This window comes from Marmota flaviventris, chromosome 17 (assembly GCF_047511675.1).
Source record: "Marmota flaviventris isolate mMarFla1 chromosome 17, mMarFla1.hap1, whole genome shotgun sequence".
Lineage (NCBI taxonomy): Eukaryota > Metazoa > Chordata > Mammalia > Rodentia > Sciuridae > Marmota > Marmota flaviventris.
Window position 1 is genome coordinate 76,501,603 of NC_092514.1, and position 22,526 is coordinate 76,524,128.

The 22,526-nt window shown below is 52.4% G+C and overlaps 1 protein-coding gene across 1 annotated transcript in view; it reads left to right on the plus strand.

The window, feature by feature from the left end:
* Rptor (regulatory associated protein of MTOR complex 1) overlaps positions 1–22,526 on the plus strand; it is a 332,581-nt gene that overhangs the window by 213,456 nt on the left and 96,599 nt on the right. The window contains exons 9-10 of the mRNA XM_071604063.1: positions 11,995–12,095; positions 12,608–12,752. Of these exons, the coding sequence (XP_071460164.1) occupies positions 11,995–12,095; positions 12,608–12,752 (246 nt within the window). The remainder of the gene's footprint in view (positions 1–11,994; positions 12,096–12,607; positions 12,753–22,526) is intronic.

Consider the following 22,526-nt stretch of genomic DNA (forward strand, 5'->3'; position numbering starts at 1 on the left):
CTGTCTCTTGCTTCCAACAGTGTTTGGACAGAACACACCTGGGGACTCCCTTTTCTTCCAGTTTCCAACTTACTTCCAGTCTGATCTCCATTTGCAATCGCCAGGACCATCTTCTCACCCATCTCCTGCTTCCAGGACCAGCCAACTCCGATTTTTGTGGTTAGCTCCTAACTGACAACCAACCATGACCTCCCAGCTTCGTCAGAATCATTCCACTGAGGTGGAGGCTGCCATCACCTGCCTGGTCAGTCTGCATCTGCCTGCCTCCTACACCTGCCTCTCCCTGGGCTATTTCAACCATGACCATGTGGCTCTGGAGGACCTGAGACACTTCTTCCACGAGTTGGCCAAGGAAAAGCATGAAGCCTCTGAGCGTCTCCTGAAGATGCAAAACTAGTGCAATGGCTGCGCCCTGTTCCAGAGCATGCTGAAACCTTCTCAGATGAGGGGCGCAACACCCCGCACACCATGGAAGCTGCCTTGGCCCTGGAGAAGAACCTGACTGAACCAAGCCATTTAGGGTCTTCATGCCTTGGGTTTTACTAGCACAGACCCACATTTCTGTGACTTTCTGGAGAACCACTTCCTTGATGAGGAGGTGAAGCTTTTCAAGAAGATGGGAGACCACTTGACTAACCTCCACTGTCTGGCAAGCCCCCAGGCTGGCCTGGGCGAGTCTCTCTTTGAAAGACTCACCCTGAAGCACAACTAGAGGCCCTGGAATGCAGTGGCCTTTTCTGGGCCTCCTTTGCATCTCCTGGCATCAGGGCTGTGGCCTGAGCCTTTCCCTCCAACCCTTAGGCAGCTTTTTAACCACCGTGAGCCCCACCCAAGCCTGGACCCAATGAAAATAAAGCTTTTTCTAGGGGGGAAAATGTATGCTCAAGTCTCTTGCCAGTTTTAAAGTTGTACTGTCTTCGAGTGTCCTTGTGTTTTGGACATGATCTTATATCTGGGGATTGTTGAGCATTTTTGCCCAGCCTATGCCTTGTGCTTCCTCAAAGCAGTCATTTGAAGAATGGGAGCTTTTCATTTTGATGAAGTCTGACTTAGCAGTTTTTTTCTTTTCCAATTTGTACTTTCTGTGTCCCACCTAAGAAATCTTTGCCTGCTCCACCCAGAGCCGTAGAGACTTCTCCTGTATGTTTGTGTAACTTTTAGAGTTTATTTTACGTTGAAGTTTGTGATCATCCAAGTTATTCTGTGTGCAGTACGCAGTAAGTCAGAGGCCATCTTTTTCCATGTGGGTATTGAACTGTCCCAGCACCACGTGTGGAAGAGACAGCTGGGTACCACAGGTGGAGGCCGTTTGATGCTGTAGCTCCCTGGACCCGTTCTCTGCTGATTGGTTGTGTGTCCTCAGGCAGTGCCGCCCTCTCTTGGTCTCAGTAGCTGTGCTGTAGACTGTCCCCTGTGAAGTGGCTTTGACTCTCCTAGCCTCTCACATTTCCCATCAGCTTATTGATCGTACGTAAACCTCTTGCTGAGGTTCTGACTGGGGTCCTGCAGAATCTGTGGATCAACTTGGGGCAAGTATTGTCTCAAGGGTACTCACCTTGTTTTCCATGAACATAATACAGATATTTAAAGATTTTAAATCTGTCTCAGCAGTGTTCTCTAATCTTGTTGTTGTCTTCTTTTTCTTTCTTCCTTCCTCTTTTCTTTTGTTTGTCCTTCCTTTGTTTTTTTTCTTTTTGTCGTCGTGTCAACTCAGCCAATGCTGTGGGGCATCTCCTGCTGTGGTAATTGTGAAGTGGGGTGTTCATTTGGGTGGAGGGGTTGTTCAAGTGGGTTCTGAGGCACTGCCTGCCACAGCCATGCCATCACTCTCCCAAGGCTGCTTTGCTGATTCTGACTGGGGTGTGGTCAGCAGGGGGGAACAGGGAGCCCAGGCGAGTGACTTACCACGGAAGTCACCCATGTCACATGTTCCTTCTGGGATAAGCCTTCCTCTTGCCATGTTGTCTGTTGCATTTGGGGCTTGGAGTTTGAGGTGCTGCAGGCACCTGTGGAACCTGGAGGCATGGCACGTGTGCACCCTGTTGATCCCCTTGCTCTGTCTGCACATGCCCTTTCCCCGGCCCTTCTTTGGGTTAGTACTAAGTGCTGTGGTTGATCTTGCTAGCCACTGTGCTTCACACACCCATCCCACTTACCTAATCCAGTAAAGTGTCCTTGCTGACGTTTCACAGATGAAGGAACCATGCTTGAAAAACGTGGAGTTGTGCAAATACCGGGTGCAAGTCCCAGAATCAAACCCAGGGCTCCAGTCCAGCCTTCATTTCAGCCTTGGTGTGTTCCGTCCTGCCCTGCCTGATTCCAGAGTCCCCAGTCTAACTGACATTATCCACTGTGCTTCCATAAGGGGCAAGTGTGATCCTCTTCCCTGATCACCACATGCTGATTTAGGTGTCCTGGTGCTTTGTGGTTACAACTGTACACATCTTGCAATCTTAAAATCTTAACTTAATATTCAGGTTTTGTTGCTGTTTAAGAACAGTATATAGAAATGTGATTGATTTTTGCATACTGATTTCATTTCCTCTAAACTTGCTGAACTCACATATTGGTTCTGATAGCTGTTTTGTAGGTTCCTTGAGATCGTGTATGGGTATAATTATGTCATCTGCAAATACACAGTTTTCCTTCTTTCCTTCCAACTTTTATGTCTTTAATTTCTTTTTCTTTATTTGTGGTGCCACCAGATGCCTCTGGTGCCTTGTTAAATAACAGCAATAAGACTGGTGCTAAGCTCTGATCTCAAGGATCACTTGAGGGGAATGTGTTGTGCTGTGTCCTTAAGTGGAACATGGGCTGAGGTTTTTTTTTTTTTTTTTCCCACGGGTGTCAGATTGAGGACGCTCCCACCTGCTGGCTTTGCAGGAGTGTTCATCCTGAGCCGATGTGGAGAAGTTAGTGCTTCCCTGCAGCTGAGACAATGGTGTGCTATTCTCCTTCCTTCTCTTGATGTGCCACATTATGTCTTTGATATTGAAATGTTATATCCCTATGGCTCACCCCACAGGGTCCTGATGTGTTACTCTTTGGTACATTGCTGAGGTCCACTTACTGATGGCCTTCTCTGCCGCTGGGGACAGCCACGCCTCCCCAAGCTCTGACCTCAGCTGGGCCGGGCCTGTACTAGTGCATCTCTTCCCTACGAATCATCCCCCTAGAGGGAGTGTGCTCCCTACTACTGATGCCATGCCTGTCATCCCCCTTAGTAGATCTCCCTTGTCAACTTAAAGTGTTTTATATTAAATTTTTCCAAGTTAATTTACTGGTGTGCATTTGGTCTCGTGACCAGATCTACACTAGTGCATGTTCCTTTGAAAATTACTTGTACTTCTTTCTTTCACTGTTTTGAGGTTTTGTCTTTCTTTGGGTTTTTGGCACTGCTGTCTGGCTGGGCCTACACGGGCATCCTTTGCAGACGCCCTGCTGTGTGTCTGTGGCACCCTGTGTGTTGCAGACTGGATTATGTGCCTGGGCTTCGTATGCTGAAGCCCTGATGCCCTGCATGCTGGGCTTCAGAGGTGGGCCCTTTGGAGATGGCTCAGTGAGGTCTTAAGAGTGGGATCTTCATGGTGGGACTAGTGCCCTAGAAGAGGAAGATTCAGGCTGGGGTTGTAGTTCAGTGGTAGAATGCTTGCCTTGCACATGTGAGGAGCTTAGATTTGATCCTCAGCACTACATAAAAAATAAAGATGTTGTGTCCATCTTCAACTAAAAAATATTAAAAGAAGAAGAAGAGGAAGATTGGCCCCAGGGTGTGTGAGATGCTGGCCAGAAACCGACAGAAACCGTTGTTCTCTGTCCTGGGCTGTCTCTCTGTGTGCACAGAGGGGAGGGAGGCCGACTGCACAGCCCTGCAGCACCGGCAGCCTTTCTTGTTGTTCTGCACGCCGGCAAGAACACAGAGTCACCGGTCCACAGTGGTCAGCTGTCACTGAAACGCAAGGGACCCTGGAACCACACGCCCCAGACCTTGCCTGTTGCTCAGGGGCTACACTTGAGTGTCTGTGGGAGCAGCCTTGGAAACCACAGCCGGGCCCCTGTGTGTTGAACAAATATGACTCCACGCCCTCTGGGCCTCTCCCCAGGCCTCCCTTGCCCTGCTCCGCACACTGCTCAGGCACATTCTGCAGCCCAATGGGCCCAGAAACTCCTCTGGCTTTAAAATCACAGAACATTCTGACTGATATCAAGTGTTACAATTCGTAAACATGGGTTTTGTTTACACTTGGATGTGACTCTGACATCTGTGAGTGGCTAGCATATTAGCACTATATGTAAGTTCAGGTGATAGCCAGGGTGGTGGCACTTGCCTATAATCGTAGCAACTCAGGAGGCTGAGGCAGGAAGTTCGCAAGTTCAAGGCCAGCCTCAGCAACTTGGTGAGGCCCTGTCTCAAAATTCAAATAAGGCTAGGGTTGTTGCTTAGTGGCATAGCACTTGCCTGTCACATACGAGGCCCTGTGTTTGGCCCTAGCACTGGGAATAAAAGGTTCAGGTGACATTAAAGATGGTTTGATTGTATGCCATTTTAAGTAAGGAGATTCTGAAACGAATATCATAGGTGTGTGTCTGCATTTGGCCGAGGAGAATATTAGCTTAAAAAAGATTTTCATACATCTCACAAATTTGTTGTCTGGTGCATTAGTTCCAGCCTTCAAGTTTTCTTTCCCCATGGAGTGGCATTTTTGCGTCAATTGAGAAAATACATGTGCGTGTTTTGTACATGTGGTTCAAGGCAGCATGCACTGATGGAGAGCCTGTGTACTTGGACCGCTCTACACACATGCGGTCGCGGGTTCCCACAACAGCTCTGTGAGCCCCTCGTTCCCCTCAGTTCAGTCCCGCAGGCTGAGTCACTGCCTGGGACAGAGAACTTTTGCCTACTGGAGAGCTGACCATGTGCTGACCTACATTTCTAAGAATTGCTTTTAAAAGACATTGTTGCTAGGCTTACCTCCACATGCTCCTTGTCGGGCAGCATTTCACGGTAGGGACTCGTGTGAAGGGACTGAACCGCCCGTTGTCCTGCACCGTTGCTTCCTCAAGTCACTTCCATCCAGCAAAGAGAAGGTGCACCCTACTGCAAGTGAACTCGATCCAGGCCACCGATGTGGAAAGCAGCCCCCTTCTGGAATGTCCTTCCTTGCTGAAGTACTTGCTCTAGCCTCCCTCTTATTTAAAAAAAGAAAAAGTTTTATTTTTCTTCATTTTACAAGGGCTGTGTTTTTAGCAGATGCATTATTAGATGTAGACACGAAAAAAGGATTAAAAATCATGAATGATATCTGCCCTGCCAAGGCAATTTTTGTTAATACTCTGTTGCATACCTTTCCAGACTGTTCTAAGTGTATCCGTAGGTGTTTTTAACAAAAATGCACCACTTCTTTGTAAAGTGAATTATTTCAGTGCATTTCAAGTTATTCAATTTTTACACAGAAATACCTAGAGGGATGATCACCAAGATGCATCTAGCGTCTCTCAGATGATGGAACCTGTGCTGTTTCTCTCATCTTCTTAGTTTCTTTTTATTTCCACTTGGGCATTTTGCTAGCAACCATAGTTTTTCACTGAGCCTTGTGTTGACACCTGGCCTGTGTTCCTTCAGTGGGATTCCAGCACTGGGCCATCAGATGCACATGGGCACCCTCCTGCAGGTACTTCTGTGCTGAGCTGGGGAATGGCATAGCCCTTGCCCTCACAGAGCTCCCAGCCCCGGTGAAGATGTGGCCTGGACAGGTGTCATCAAGACAGAGATGCTACCCCACTCTGGGAACAGCAGAGGAGGGAGAGCAGCCTCATGGGCCTGGGCGGGATAGGAGAAGATACCAGGCGAATCTGTCCTGCTGAGGAGGAAGTCAGCACAGGCACGTTTGGTTGGTGCTAGAACGTTCTGCACCAGGAGGAAGAGGCGATGGGGAGAGGCAGGAGGTAATATGAGGAGAGTGAATGTGGGGCCTGCTGCTCTTCCATTGTCACCTGTGCTAGCCAGCGCTCCAGGAACTGCTGCTGGACTGTAGGGTGCAGGGTTATCAAGCAGTAAGTAGCACCTGTACACGGCCAGGAGGGATGCTGGCCCCTGCAGACCTGGGGTGGCTGCCCAGAGAAGAGCCCGACCTTGCCACGAGCTGAGAGAGACCCTGAGCCCGCACAACTGGAGGGCCACACTCCACCCTACTTCCCACTAAGGGCCTGGGCGGCATCCTGAGCCTCCACCCTGCCATGGAGTTAGTTGAGATTATCTTCGTGGGGCGATGGAGAGCCGTCGGCATGAGTGGGAGCAGTTGTTTTTTAAGTAGAAGTAACGTGACTCAGATTTGTGGGCTGTTTAGATTATGCAGTGTGCTTTAGCACTCTGCCAAAAACTACAGGGAGATTGATATATATCGAGGAAAGAAAGTCGTTGCCCCTGGGAATGTATTACCGTGTTACACAGAAAGTGGGCCTGTCGGAGCAGTGCTGAGAGAGAAGGGGATGTGAGCAGGGGCTTAGTGGGGGCTTCCTGGCCAGGTCTGCATGTCTCTGAGGCTCCCCAGGGCTTTGGGCTCAGCTCTGCGACTGGAGGCTGCCCCAGCTGACAAGAACAGCACAAGCAAACGCATGGAGCCTCAGAGCAGGGTGTGTGTCCGAGTGAAGGCTGGGGGAGCCCAAGGCGGGCAGCTGGAACACATTTTGCAAGTTCTCACATCCCGCCAGCTGGTTATCGAGAGTTCAGAGGCCACACAGGCAGTTTCTGTTCTAGTCTGTTGGACAGAAGCCTTCACCCATCAGGCCTGACGATGGGGACGCTCAGCCTATACTCCTTCAGCCGGGGAGTTGTGCTCCCTTTTGTCCTGAATGAGTCTTCAAGTAGAGGCAGCAAAAAATAATTGCAAGCCCCTGCAGCCATGGATAGAGGACCCTTCGAGGCATTAATAGAGCTCGAAGGTCCCCAAGGTAGGGAGTTTCTCAGGCTGGCTGACGGGTTCCTGCAGGAAGGCTGAGCTGTTTGGTTGAGGACTGAGAAGACACCACTGAGTGGGTCTCCAACATTCTGAGCCTCTGAGAAGAGACTGTGGAGCAGGGACTTACAGCAACAAGGTGACGGTGCTGGTGCCAGTGTTGAGCTTGGTGTTAATCCTGTCAGATTCGAGCTGTGAAGGAACACGAGCACAGGAACACCTCTCCACATGTCCTGGGAGGGGTCACCTGGCTGCCCAGCAACAGGTCCAAGGTGGGCCCACAGTGCTGGGTGAACAGCATGTCCCAAGTCACAAGGCCAGCGGGTGGGAGAGTTCAAAAGGCCGGTAGGGTGGGCATTGGAATCAGGCTGAGGGGCAGCACAGGTGTGAGGACAGCTGCCAGAGCTCAGTGGCGGCCGAGTCCGAGTCAGGAGCAGGGCAGAGAGGAACCACCTAGCCTCGGAGGAGGCGGAGCAGTTGAGAACAAGCTCACAAGGAGCTTCAGGTTCACGAAGGCCAGAGGGCCCTCTGTGCCTGCCCCTGCCGAGCCCCACATCCCACAGTGTGGCCTTCCCCGGTCTGCAGTCATGCTGGGGAGGCTGGCTGTGCTGGGTCGTCCTCCACTTGTGTCTAGCGCTAAGGGCACCCTCGTGGAGCCCATGTGGGGTGAAGGGAAGCTGTGGGATTGAGCAGGTGGGTGGCACCTGGCACACATCAGTCCTGGCAGAGGCAGATGTAACTGCTGATGCCCAGAAGGCCCAGAGCCTCGGGGAGGTCAGACAGCCGACCCAGGGTCCCAGACTCAAGCCCCTGTCTATCGGTGTCAAAGTTGGGTTGGCCCCGGGCTCAGTCTCTGAGTTCAAGTCGGCTTGTGGAGCCCCGTGGAGTCCAGGCCACAGCCCGTATGCATGTGTCCTGCCTGCAGCCATGGTTCTCCAGGTCCTTGGCACTCCATTGTAACTGAGGGAGGCTGTTGCAGTGGACAGAAAAAGGCTACCAGCATCTAGGGGAAGGAATGACATCACAGGGGGAGAGCTTGAAGCAAGAGGTGGCCATGAGGGGGATGGGAAGGCAGGCGGGGCCTGAAGCAAGACCTGGGAGCCCTGCTGGTGTCTGCATGCATAGGGGTTGCAGGGACAATGTGCAGTGGCCATGAGATGGGCAGGGGTGGTGAAGTCCTGCTTGGGGTGCAGCAGGAGCTGACAGGGCCTGTTGAGAGTCCAGAGGAAAGCTCCACAGTGAGACTAGGAACCCAAGGGGACATGGAGGTGATGAGCAGGAAGCCCAACTGACCAGGAGAAGTCAAAGGGAGATAGAAAGCTGGGCAGCCAGGCATTGAACAGATGTCATTCAGTCTCCTAGCCTAATGACGGTGGCTAATGACGGAGCAGGATCCAACTCATGGAGAAGGGACTGCGCAAGGCCAAGAGTGGACAGCAAACTTGTGGCCATCAGGAAGTGTTAGGGAGAAGAAAGGGGCTTAATCGGAAAAATGCCAAGTGGGCATTTCAGAGCTGGCCTCGTGCCCTTGGCCATCATGCCCATGGGAGTGTGGGCGCTGAAGCGTGTCGGTGCGCAGCAGAGCCGGGTGGCAGCGCCAGCCCTGGTGTCGAAGTTGAGGCAGGTGGATCCTGGGCAGAGGCTGGAAGCTGCCCGGGGGAAGGTGAAGACGGGCCCTTGTGCGGCGCGGTGGTGCCGGGGGAGGCTTCCTGGCTGGTGGCTGTGTCTGCCGAGGAAGTGGGACCCATTTTATTTTAGTCCCTGTGTGTCACATAAGGTTAGCCTTCGTGACTCAGCAGAGGCACAGGATGAGAAGTTTCCCAGCCACAGCACAGCTGGGACTGGAGTTCAGCTTTTCTCATCTTGTCGTCAAGTGATGTGTCCCTGAGCCACAGCTCCTCCCACTTCCACGTAGAAATCTGTCCTTGAGCACTGCTGGTTAATCTTAGAGTCACTTTGTCATCCATGAGGTTCTCGGGTTAGGGGAGCTTTGGTGCAGTGTGGTCTTTGGGGCTGTGCTCCAGCTGCCTGGCTCTCTCCAGGTCTCGCTCCAGGGGTCTCAGGTACAGAAAGGAAACCCCAGATGGTTTCTGTGGTGAGTCTCTTCTCAGTGACACAAGAGCAAGGGAAGGGCCCAACCCCTTCCATCGTTCCAGGAAGCACCCATGTGTGTGCGTGCATGCAGAGATGCCACCACCAGCCAGCCATGGCCGGCCTGTACCTCACGGAGAACTGGGGTGAGCCGGGTGGACCTTTCAGGACCTCATGTGAGTGCCTAGCTCTTCATTTCTCCACCAGCGATTGTCACAGGATTAACATTTTTAAAAACACCACTAATTGCACACTGACCCTCAGCCAGCCTCTCTTCTCAATGGCCTAACTGTCCAGTGAGGGTACCGTGGCAGGTGGTCTGTAGACAGGTCCTCTGCTCAAAATGCAGTCGCTTTCAGCAGAGACAGGCCCCAGAAGTCAGCCAGGTGTGTATCAGTGTTATTTGATTCAAGGACTGGGGCTCCTGTGAGCCGGTGTTTGTCCAGGTTTGGAAATGGACAGGAGTCAGATGGTCTGTCTGATTCTGACAGCCCCTGCACTCCCCCCGATGGTGCTGTCCTGCTTCCCACCAGCTGCTTGCTGCATTGGGCCCCTAAACCTCACAGGGCCAAGGTTGAGCAGGCAGGGGATCAGAGTCTTATTTGTGCCTCTGGTTCACAGGGGGCCAGTCATCGTGGGTAAGTGTAGACACCACACAAATGCAAGGACAGGAAGGGCCTTTCTACCACTGTAGCTGCGGCTCACCCTTCCCGTTGTCTTGCCCCTCCAGGGTGGACTCATCTCTTTGCTTATTGTTGGGATGTGTGCATTTCCTCATGTTGTTCAAATATCCACTAAGGACCTTTTAACAGTTGGTTGCCACTCCCTGGCAGTTGATCCACATCAACTCTGTCCCTTCTTACCACCTGGGCAGAGGCTGGAAGCTGCCCAGGGGAAGGTGAAGACGGGCCCTTGTGCCGTGTGGTGGTGGCATCTCATGTTTGTAGTCAAACTGCGCTGTGGACTGTGGTGCCTCTACCGAGCTCAAAACAGGCTTCTGGGTTGCCACTGCACCCGACCTGCCCCTGTCTGACTTCTGATCTGCGTTCTGTGTGATAAATGGGGACTGTGGTGGAACTGCTCTCACTGTGCCCTGCTGGAATCTACTGAGCCTGAGCGGGGTCTGGGAACCCAGGACTTGGAGCTGACGCAGCAGCAGGGCAGTCTCAGGAACGCCCAGCAGGCCGAGAGAAGGTACTCGAGATAAGTGATCCTCACTCCTGGCACACTCTGCATTGATGTGATCCCACGTGAGCTCTGGCCTCGCAACCAGACATCTTCACCCATGTCGCTTTGAGGAAGAGGGTGCACCCAGCAGGCCTGAAGCTGAGAAAGGGGCAGTGTTCATCCTGAACATTATGGACAGTCTCGTCTGTTTATTAAGGTTTTTAGCGTATGTTTCTCGTCTGCAGACCCAGGACACAAGTGACTGTCTTAGGTCTCCTCACCCGCCCTGGGGTGTCCCATACCCCTTCCTTTTCATCACCCAGACATGGGCAAGCACTCCAGGTCTGGCTGACCTCTGGAGAAGTGCCCCAGCTGTCTGTGCCTTGAGAAGTGCCTTGTCCTTGTGCAGGGTAGCATGCCCTAGCCTAGCCCATGTGGCGGAGCTGCATCAGCTTCCTTGCTGGAGAGTGGACAAGCTCTTTCATCTGTGGCTCTCAGCCCCACCCTCCCATGTGGAGGGCTGTTGACAGGCAGTCTGCAAGGCCCTGGACTTCCTAGTGAGTGGTGGGTCTCTCCTAACCCTGCCCAGCCAATTGGAATCTTGGCACCATCCAAGCTGCAGCCAGCCTTAGGGCCGCTGTCTGAAGCTCCTTGCGGGAGCCTGCATCTGCCTGCGTGTGGGCACTTCCTCTCAAGCTTGAAAGCTGTCCACTTGGGCAGCAGTTCAGCCCTGGAGAATAATACTCGTTTCTTCATCTCACTTTTCTTGCCCTATCACTAAGCCTTCTTGAAGATGCAAAAAGTGAAAAGGCCTTCAGGGGAACGAGAGGGCACATGTGCTGCAGAATCATGTCATCTGCTTGACCTGCTCCCCATGTCTGAGGCTCAACCTCCCTGAGTGTCACTCTAGCAGACAGTGCCACCAAATGGGTGACTGTGATGGGAGCTGTTGATCTGTTCAGTCTTATAAGTGGCAGGAATTACACTCGAGTCTCTCAACCAAATTACTGTGAACATTTTCCTTCTGGGAGAAAGAGCTTCCGGTCAGATAAAATTAAAATGCTTCCCACAGGGTAAAATTAAGTTGCTGTGAAGCAGCAAGAAACCACTCTGAGTGCCCCACGTTCATGGTCACCTCTGCCAGATGCATTCTTCCTGAGACATCTCAGGGCCACACCATCTCCTAGGAGGCAGGTCTCTTTCCAAGGTCAGCTTTCAACAGGCCTCCCCGACCTCCCTTAGAACACAGCATCCTCGGGGCCTCCTCTCTCATCTGTGTGGTGTGTCTCTGCTGTGCGCACAGTGTGACCTGTCACAAGCCCATGTTTGCATGCTCATCAGTCCTTCCTGTTGAACTGTAAGCTCCCTGGAAGCAGGTTTTGCTGAGCTCAGGCCCTGTGCTCAGCCCTGTTATGTGGGGGCAGGACTTCCTTCCTCCACACTCTCGGGTTGTCAGAGTTGGAGCCACAGAGAGGAGGCCATGAAGGGGAATTGTGAAACATGATACATACCTCTCTTAGCAAAGTGCCACAGGATCACCCTTGGGAACAGGGACTCAGTGGAACTGGGTGTGGCCAGCTGGGTCTCCATCCAGAGGCACCTGAAGAGGCTCCCTGTGTAGATGTGGAGGGGAAGGAAGAGGAAGGTGGAGGCTGACTTTCTAGGGTGGAACCTCTGGCCCCTGCTGCCTCTGCTCTGAGCCTCTAACCTCCCTCTCCTCCTTTGCACAAACCCTTTTAATTACCTTGACAGCACTAATAAAGTGCACCATCCTTTCTAGGATCCCTGGCCGGCTGAATGACAGGAGGACTCCTCTGGGTGAGCTCAACTGGATCTTCACAGCAATTACAGACACCATCGCGTGGAACGTGCTCCCCCGCGGTGAGGCTGCCTGGCCACTGCCCGGGTGTGGGGAGAGAAGGCTGACAGACAGAGGAGAAGAGCTGGGGAGGGGGCAGGGGCAGTGATGTAGCCAAAGGCCAGAGCCTAAGGAGGTCCCTGTGTGGCTGGAATGAGTGGCCAGGTGTCAGTGCCTACAGTGGTGGCAGGGAGCGAGGCTTTTTGCATGAGCGTTGGCGAAGCCAGAATCCCTCTTGTAGGCCTTGCTTCTATATTTTGCTATTGGTTGCTTTGTATTTTTGGCATTTGTTCACATATATGTCTGCATGTGTATATATGAACATGTATGCTTGTGTGTGTGATTATGTGGATGTGTGTTCATGTGGATATGTGTGTATATGTGTGTGTCTCCGTCAGTGTGTCTATATGTATGTATCTGTGTGTCCAGTGGGAATTGTGCATGTTCAATTTTTGATGGAAGTAAATATGTGGGTTTGGCTGTAAGTGCTGGGCAGTGGTCCCTGAAGACTTTTTTTTATCATTTATCTACTCAGATCTCTTCCAAAAGCTCTTCAGACAGGACCTACTGGTGGCGAGTCTGTTTCGAAACTTTTTACTGGCAGAAAGGATCATGAGGTCATACAACTGCACCCCTGTCAGCAGCCCCCGACTCCCGCCAACTTACATGCATGCGATGTGGTAAGTGTCCCAGGCCAGACAGTGCTGCAGGTGGCTAGCTCTCCTGGTGGCGTGCTCCCACTGCTGCAGCAGTGCCCGTGCAAGGAGCTGTGTGTGCCTGGGAGGCAGGCGTGGCTCCAGACTGAGGCAGAGCTAAAGAGAGCCGCCCTGAGGATCTAGAAGCAGGTAGCCAGCCTCCTGCAGAAATGAGGTTACTGAGACCCTTTTTAGGTGGGCGAGGCCAGTGGCATTAGGCCCCACAATTCCCCACATGGAGAGTGGCACTGCACACAGGGCTCGTATCCTCATTAGAGCTTCAAATTGAGAAAGAAATTGCCTCCTGAGCTTGCAGAGTACATCAGAGTGCTCTGAGTGTTAAATCCATTGGGTTTGTGACAAGTTAATTTATATACTTATGCGTGCACACATGCACAGAGTGTAGAGTGTAATCTTACTCACTGTTGATTATAATTTCTCCAATTGCCCGATTTGCAGCCGGACTGCGGCACTGCTACTTATGCTAGTATCATCCATGATACCACTAGTATCATGTGGCTGCTCAACAGTGTTGCCACAGCTCAGTAGCTTCACACAACTGCACCACAGAGCTTCTGGGGGGCATGTCCTACATGCAGGGTCCTGCCTGGCTCAAGGCCACTGTAAGCAGCCAGGGACCCCACTGTCCTCCCACATGGCCCATTGTGGCCTTCTGCAACCTAGTCAGCAAGGGAGGTAGAGGTTCTGGCAGATGGGCACACAGCCTGCGTCATGCTACATGTGGTCAGGGACAGCTGTCCACCTTTATTAGATTCTGCTGATCAGAAGTCACAGCCCCACCAACACACCAGGGAGGAGACCTCAGCAGGAGACAGGAGTCATGGGGCTACCACTGGAGTGTCTGCACCATAGGGAGCACCTCGCAAGGGTGAGGCTTTCACCAGCTGCTGAAGGCACTCAGCTGGGGCCCACGGGCAGCTTGGCAGGTGGGAGATGAGCAGTGCCGCTGTGGTGATGCTGAGGGGACAGGCCACCAGGTGATTCCAGAGACTTATACATCAGGTGCTGCTGTGTGTCAGCACGTCCCGGAGCTCTCAGGTGTCATCTGCGCTTGTAGCAATGCTGTGAATAGGTCTAGTGATGTTCCCATGTCACAGACAGAAAGGGAGTCTCCAGGGGACAAGCAGCAAGGCTGAGGGCCGTGACTTGAGGACAAGATGGTGTTTCTAGATACATCCCTGGGACAAGAGCATACAGGGTGGAAATGACTCTGAATCAGGGCACAAAGCTTGGGGCTGCCACCCCCGCTGCATATCACTGCTGTGCTCAGGGGTCACAGCACTGCGGAAGGCATCAGACACTAGGTGACAGGGAGTGACAGCTCTGTTACCTGGCCAGCAGCCTGGAATCTCCAGGAGGGGTAGTAAAGAGCTTCACCCAGGTCCTTGGGGCAGCCCCATTCCTACACCCACATTGCAGTGAGCCCCACTCCCGAGGGTAGAGCCCCACAGCCCTCCAGCTGGATGTTGAGCCAAGAAGTGAGCAGCGCCTGCTCTAGAGCCCGTCTCCGTGGTATATCCTACCTGCCAATCTTGCCTTGGCCCGAGATCATGTTCTTGCTGGCCTCAGGATCCCTGGCCACACCTTGACCAGCCAGGTCTCAGCCACCTCACCTGCAGTGTCCTGCTACCCCTGCGTCTCCCTGCACTTGGCCCTGTGGCTGCTGAGACCCAGCTCGGGAGTGTGATAAGCATCCCTAGGGGAAAACTAAAGGACATGGCTAGGAGACATTCTGAAAGACTTTGATAAAAGAAGCCATTTGTGAGAACAAATTAGGAATTACCCCGGGACCTTACAGAATAGGGGCATAAGTTAAAGTACGGGTTCTTTGGCAAAATGTAAGCAATCTTAAAATTTTATTGTTACTTGTATTTAGTGACAAAACCGAACACTGCATTATATCAGTAGTGTAACTGCTTTCTGTTAAACCCTGTTATACATGGAGGGCACTGCCAAGCAGGGCCCTGGCAGGTGTGGATGGCACTGACGTGGCAGCTCTCTATTGTATAGTCTGGCAGAGATCCCTTCTGTAATTGGAAATTCACCTGTAGATTTTCCAAGCCTACAAAGCCCTAAAAAAAAAAAAAAACCTACTTTTAAAAATGGAATCTTTGCTGGGGGTGATGGCTCACGCCTGTAATCCCAGTGGCTCTGGAGGCTGAGGCAGGAGGATCATGAGTTTAAGGCCAGCCTCGGCAACTGTTTTAGTCAGCGCTTCTTGCTACTGTGACTAAAAGACCTGACCACAATTTTAGGAGAGCAAAAGTTAATTTGGAGCTCCATTTTGGGGGCTCGAGGTGAGGCAGAACATCACGGGGGAAGAGTGTGGCAGAGGAAAGTGGCTCACATGATGATCAGAAAGCAGAGAGACGCCACTCACCATATACAAGATCTGTACCTCAAAGGCACGCCCTCCATGCCACCTCCTACTGCCAAACCCTACCACCATCAGTCACCACTCAATCCCGTTAGGGGATGAATTCACTGATTGGGTTAAGGCTCTAATAACCCAGTCATTTCTCACACATAAGTTTTTGGGGGATATCTCACATCCAAACTCCAGTAGCAGCTTAGCAAGACCCTGTCTCAAAATAAAAAATAAAAATAGTTGGGAATATGGCTCTACTTTTTAAATGCCCCTGTTACCAAAAAAAAAAGGAATCTTATGGTTAAGGCACTGTTTGTCATGAATATAAAACTGAAAAGAAATTAGATAATTGGGCATTTCTACTGTTTTTTTCCTACAATACTGAGGACTGAACCCAGGGTCACCTTACCATTGAGGTACATCCCAGCCCTTTTTATTTTTTATTTAGAATGACGGTCTCAATAAGTTTGTGAGCCAGGCCTCAAACTTGCAATCTTCCTGCCTCTGCCTCTGCCTCTGCCTCTGGAGTTGCACTGGTATTACAGGTGTGCCTGCTGCTCCCAGCTTTAACTGGGCATTTCTTTACATGACAAAAACATAACTGGTAGAATTCCCTAAGGTTCAATACCTGGATTTGATCTCACTTGATGTTTTTTAAATGGTATGGTACTTTCCAACACTCACGTACCTGAGACTGACTCCTACGTGTGACGCAGTGCAGCCCACAGGGTCGTTCTTATTGAAATAGCCCAGCACTGAGGTAATGTGATTCAAGCAGTTGCACCCTTGCCGTGCACTGAGCACTCGTTTGGGTGGGCTGGTAAAGGGTGTGAGGATCCAGAGGGTGTTGGAGAAGCCTGGACCATGGGGGCTGCTCACCTCATGTGGGATCCAGGATACAGCCGCTACCTTCCTGGGCTTGGGCTCGTCTGAGTGCTGGGAACTGTACCAGGGCCTCATGCCTGCTAGGCAAGCACTGTGCCTCTGAGCTACATCCTCAGCCCTGAGAGCTGTTCTTAAAGGAAGTCTGTCCAGCCTCCAGTTAGACAGACAGTACTGTCTGTCTTTGCAAGAAGACCACACAGCTGGACATTGCAGAGTGACACCAGGGTGTCAGCAGGACTTCAGCTCAAGGACCTTATCCAACTGGCACTATGTGAGTCACAGCTGGTACTCCACCAGCTTTGCCTGGCCTGGCATTTTAGCATGCAGGCTGAGGTCCTCCTTTCTTATTCTCTCTCAGCCTGGGCATCACCAGATCCTGAGTCCCTGTCTGGCTTCAGTTCCCTGACCTGCAGATGTTCCCCGTCCCTGGCTGAGGAGCTCAGTGCAGAAGACTGTGTCCTTTCCTGTGCCTTCCTGAGCATGGAAGGCTAATATGGGCACGCGCGTGTGGCATACTGGTTTAAAAAGAAGCATAGACATCCATGGCTTATCCTCCACCGTGTGGGAGCCTGGGGCAGGGGTCACCACTAGGAGCAAGGACAGGCTAGTGGGGATGGTGCCCCGAGGAAAGAATACCTAATGACATCATAGGGTCAGGGATGGTTCCCTGGAAAGTGAGAGTGGTGGAGGTGGGATGTGGAGACAGCTTCTGACCTGATGGTGACAAGTGCCAAGAGACAACTCTGCAAGGGCCTAAGAGAGCAGGGCTGTGGCTGGAGCAGAGGGAGCCCTGGGGGTCTGGGACTGTGGTGTAGTGGATGAGGAGTGGCTGGCCCACCACAGGGAGCCCCACAGACAGCGACTGGAGATGAGTCAGAGAGGAGAGCCCTGGGCCTGGGTGGTGGCAGGGCTCAGGTCTCACAGGTGTTTCCTCTCGGCACTGATGGGATTTGGTGAGTCTGCAAGAGGCTGGAGGTCAGGGCCTCTTGTTTCTCTACTAATGACAGTGGGAGGAATGGGCAGAGTGCTGGAACTTCTTGTGAAGCCAGTGGACAGCGAGAAGCCGAGCATAGAGTCAGGAGAGACTCAGGACAGGCTTGGGGAGCCAACATCCAGATGAGGACACATTGGCAGCCTATTGAGCACCCACTAGTCCCAGACCCTCTCCCAGAAGGTCAGCACACAGGCCTCACTGACCCTCACCAGGATGCGAGTTGCCCAAAGCCCAGGGCAACCTGGCCAAGAGGCAGGTTCAGACCCTGACTTCACTTCCAGAAAGCCCACGCTTACCCGCTCCACCTGGAGGTGGGCAGGTGGCACATCCACAGGAGTTGAGAGAAACAGGCCTGGAATGTAGTCCCTGCCTCATCAGGTCCAAGTCAAGCTCTGGCACAAAGCTCCATGGGTGTCACCAGCCCATGCAGACTCCAGGGAAGGCAGGCCAGTGTGTTCTCTGCACGGGGTCCTGAGCTTCTTAAGGGCAGAGTCCTCCTCTGGAAGGGGTATGTAAAGGACGGCTTTCTCAGAACCCTGCAGAGGCGTGAAGCGGCCCGAGCTCTCAAGCACACCAGCATCCCCCCAGGTGGATCCAGTGTCAACCCAGCTGGGGCCTCCAGGCAGCCTTGAGCCTCTCCCTTCTCTGACTCATTCCTGAAGCAAACCTTGCATAGGCCCTGTGCCTCCCGCATGCGGGAACAGGAGGCCACACCACCAGGCCGGTGGGGGGGTGAGCGGGTCACTGATAGAACTTTCCCTGGCTTGAGGGGCCCAAGGAGGGTGGCTCAGAGGAGGGTGGGAGGAACACAGGCAGGAGGCAGTAGGCCTCTCAGCAGAGCAGACTCCAGGATCCTCAGGGAGCTCCCTGGCCGTGGTGTGGCTATGGCAGAGACGGGCTCCGAACAGCCCCATCAGCAGCTGCACTCAGAGCTTTAAATCCCAGAAGCCAAGCACCCGGTTTTCACACAGGAGCCAGAAATTCATGTTTTTATGTATAATTATCTTATTTTTTAGATATTAAACTTAATACAATATTTTTAAAACATTCTGAAAGCAAAACTAAACATATTCATAGACAGAAGCAGCCTGCAGAGTGTGCATTAAGAGCCAGGCTGTGAGGGCTGGGGCTGTGGCTCAGTGGCAGAGCACTTGCCTTGCTCATGTGAGGCACAGGTTCAATCCTCAGTACCACATAAAAATAAATAAATAAATAGAGAGAGGGGGGCGGAGAGAGAGAAATTAAGAAATTTTTTTTTCAAAAATAGCCAGGCTGTGGATGCTGAGGACGGAACTTCATGCCATATTCCCCACACGGTGCCCCCGTCCCCAGGCATGCTCAGCAGCTGTGTGCATGGGGAGGAGGGAGTCCACAGGAGCCCTGGCCAGCCTCCACTGGAGTCTTTGTCTACCTTCTTCCTGAACCCCAGGTCTCAACTATGCACACCTGGAGGCCTCTTCCAGGTTGGGATCCCTTACTGCAAGACCTGATGTCACAGCTTCTCGTCTCCATGCTGGGAAGTGCCAAATACATAAAAGCAAAGGATTCTCATGCAGAAATCGGGGTGATGTGGCTGTAGGGAGGAGAACTGCACACCTTTGACATGTCCTCCCTGGCGAGGATGGTGCCAGCCTGAATCTGAAGTCAGTCCCATTAGATGCTGAGAACAATGCCATGAATCTGCTTTGATTGGAATTCCAGTGTAGAAATCAGGCTTTAGCCTTAACGGAGAAACATGCGGTAGTCAGAGAAAGGCTTCAAGCCTCTGATGGGACACCAGGACAGGGCTAGGACAGAAACAGGCTCACAGCCAGCATCTTCTCCACCAGGTTCTGGTGGCCTCCTCCTGGCTTCCTGGGGTCAGGGCAGCTCTAAGGGCCTGGAATTAAACCTGACCTGAAGGCAGAGCTGCAAAATTCCAATCCCCTTTCATGGTTGGCTTCCACGAGCAGCATGGCTTGCCTCAGACCAGGTGTCACCATCAGTGGCTTTTCCTGCCTTCCCCCTCCCGTCCATTGTGTGGGGATGTTGCTTTGCAGAGGCCTTCACTTCCTGTGGGAGTTGACCCCGTGCACAGGGTGTGTGTGGGAGAGGAGAGGCAGGTGCACAGCATGGTGCCTGCACCACTTGCTCTTTCTTCCAGGGTTCCAGACTTATGTTTGCACTTAGGTTTCCCAGAGACTGGCCTCAGCACTGCTTGATCTCCAGGCCCTGGCTGGCTCAAATGATTTCTCAGTAGCCATCACCACTCTATAAGACCGGTGTGCCCACTGTTAGAGATTTCCCCCACACTCTACTAGGAATGCCCAGGTGCTCACTAGTGTAACTCTAAGGAAACCACCACAGTTCCTGTTACCAGCGAGTCAGGGGTCTGGGCACAAGCATGAGCATTCTGGAAGACTGGAGAGCCCCAAGGCTGCTTACCCTGAGCATCGCAGTCTCACAACAGCTCAGTGCAGCAGAACACAGGGCCACTCTGGGTGCACAGGAGCCCCCGCCCACACTGGAGGCTGACGTGAGGTCTCAGCACAGCACCCTCCCCAAAGGGCAGCCTGTCCCTGTCCTCTGCTTGGACTACATTTAATGAGAAGCCAGTCAACTCAACCATAGTACAATGTTCTAGATCTAGAGAGTCAGGCATGGCAATACCTTTTATTTCTCTATAAAATTATTTACCATTTTTATGCTAAGTCAGAGAAAAGAAGGATGTGGCCCCTGATAGAGATACTTGGACTCTGCTCTCTCCAAGGTGTACAGCCAAGCCCTCTTGAGGAGACACTGCTTGGTGTGTGGAAACCCTCTACAGCTGTTTGCCTTCCTGCCCTAGAGGGTCTTAGACACCTTTAAGATACAGACTAGTTGTAACCCTAATCCAATGACTTTACAGGCAGGCCCTCCTCTCCCCATCTCATCCGTGTGCTAGCAGCACAGGCTGGATGGTTCCACAGTGTCAGCGACCTAGGCCTGCACCCATCCTGCAGGCCCATGGTCTCCTGTGGCAATTCTCTGCCCCCAGCACCCGGTGATGAAATTAAGCAGCACATGGGGTTCTTTCTCTCCTCATAAAGACTCCACAGCACGTGCATCCCCAGGGAGCACGCAGGAAAGAGCACTGGGAGTAGATGATTCAAAATCTAGTTACTGTATTCCTTGGGTGGTGATGGAGAGGCTGAATTTTTAGCGGGGAGGGGGGGGGAGGGGGGGTGGGGAGAGAGAACAAAGCCTAACAAAAATTGAGGTTAAAACATAAAGTAATGTACATTTACACTTTGCTTCAGGCGGGGGAGCTGGTGATGAAGTACTCAGAGCCCGTTTCCTGTTCAATTTTTGATGCAAAGCCATCAGGGAGTCGTTTCCTTCACTCTCAATTTCAGGGGTCCTGAAACCTTGTATTTCTCTGCGGTAATAACCTGTGCTTTCTGCTGTGATTGATCAGTGCAGATGGAGGCCGTGCCGACCCAGGAGGTTTTCCTGAGCCCACTGCCTGGGCACTTGCCATCCAAGGCCTGTTTCCCAAAAACCCAGTCTTCCAGGCGGGTGACTCATCGCAGCAACCAGCTCTTAGAAAGTCCCCTGCTCCTTGCTGCTGGGGAAGGGGGGAGCCTGGTCCAGCTTTCAGCTGGGCACAGACTCCTGCCAGCCTGGCTCCTGAGCACCCGCCCTGCGTCCCACGCAGAGCCTCCCACTGTGGGAGGTGCAAACACAGACACCTCCTGCCACCGGCCTAGCTTCTGCTCCTGCCTGGGTGCCAGCAGCAGACTGGCTGCTGCAGTTGCCCACTGCCACAGTCTCAGGTTTTTATAGGACCTGCTTTCCCACTTGTCTGTAGCTGAGAATCCCAAATTAAGACTACAAGTTCAGTTGGGTTTTATCTGAGAAAATGCAGCCAGTTTTAATCAACTGATTTAATGCTCCTCAGAGAGCACTACTGCTCTGCTGTCAAAACGGTTCTCACACAGTTTTAGAGTTTGATGGTGACACCGAGATGACCTAATCTGGCCCAGAGAGTGCCAGATTGCCCAGCAAGCCTCATCAGTCCCACCTCTGCCAGGGATCTGGCCTAGGCCCACATGTGTCCCCTGTGGAGGCCTGGGGAGCGGGTGTTCTGGTGACTGTCTTGGCTCTTGTTGTTCAGGGGTCCTGGGTGTCCTCAGTCAGCCTCTTTTCTCCTCGGTACCTTGAGCAAAGGTTCTCCTGTCTTGCTCTCTGGTCCACAGCCCTGTGCAGCTGTTGTGTCGGTCGGTGACCTAAGCCACAGCCCCTCCTCAGCTTTGTCCCCACCACGTCTTTCACACAAATGAGAATAAAACCATCTGGAGCTGCTTTCCCAGTGCAGGAAACGTGGCAGGCTCAGCCCCGGCTCCTGGGTGGGATGCACGTGGGGTCTCAGGTCTTCAGGAGCCATCTCCCCAGCGGGGTGGGATGTGAGAAGTGTGTGTCCCCAGTGCAGTCTAGGATCTCGCAGTTGCTGGGCCTTGCTAATGGATTCCATTTCTTTCTGCCTGAGTATTCCAATGCCAAGCAGCTTTCAGCTCTGCACTGCGAGGTGGCCTGTGAATGTGCTTGGCCTTACGCACAGAGCCACTGGTGTCCAGCCCTGGCTATGACTGTTGCCCGACTATACTGGGCTCAGAGCCGGTCAGACACACTGTGCCCCCTTCTCATCACCATTCCCTGAACTTGTACACTTATTTCTGACTCCTGAAATTGAAGCTTTTATTTGATTAAATGCAAGGCATCCATACAGAGTTTAATTGCAATAATTGACTTTGCTTCTGTCTCAACAGAGTAGATACCTCCCTCAATGCAGCCGAGGACCGTTTGCCTACAATCTGGGTTTATTGAGCATATGGGAGCTATTTATTGCCTGGGGTGGGAGCTGTGTTTGATTATCTCCTGATTGCCTCTTAATTGTCAGCAGGGAGGGGCTGCTGTACAGAGTGCCAGTCTGGGGGTGGGGTGCCGTTCAGGCCTTTGAAGATAAAAGGAGCTCTTTAGGCCCTTTGTTCAGCTTAAATTTTTCCATTCTTGTTTTGGTCCTTTATTAAAGACAGAAAATGCCCTTTTGCCTGCCAGCATGCCGTCCCACTAGTCTAAATAAAAAAGGTTGGGTCCTTGAGTCTTGTGAAGTTACCAGAGGATGCTGTTGTTGCAGAATGAAACCCAGCAAACCATCCCCACGTGGTTTCTGCAGGAAAGTGTTTCTCAAGGAGGGGCAAGTAGGGATGAAGGCACCTGCACACCTGTGGGCCGGGGGCCTACCGAAGCCAGGTAGACCTTCAGCGTCATCTCAGGGTCTCATGAGGACCTGTGCAGGAGATGCCATCCTTACACCTTCATGGATGGGGAAGCTGGTCCTGGAGAGATGGAGCCAAAGGCTGGGCCCAGAGCCTGGTGCAGCCCAGCCTGCTGTGTGGTCACTGTGTGGCTTCACGCAAATGGTGGCCTTGGAAGACCTGCCTCCTCCTGATGAGGAGTGAGGGGGAAGGTC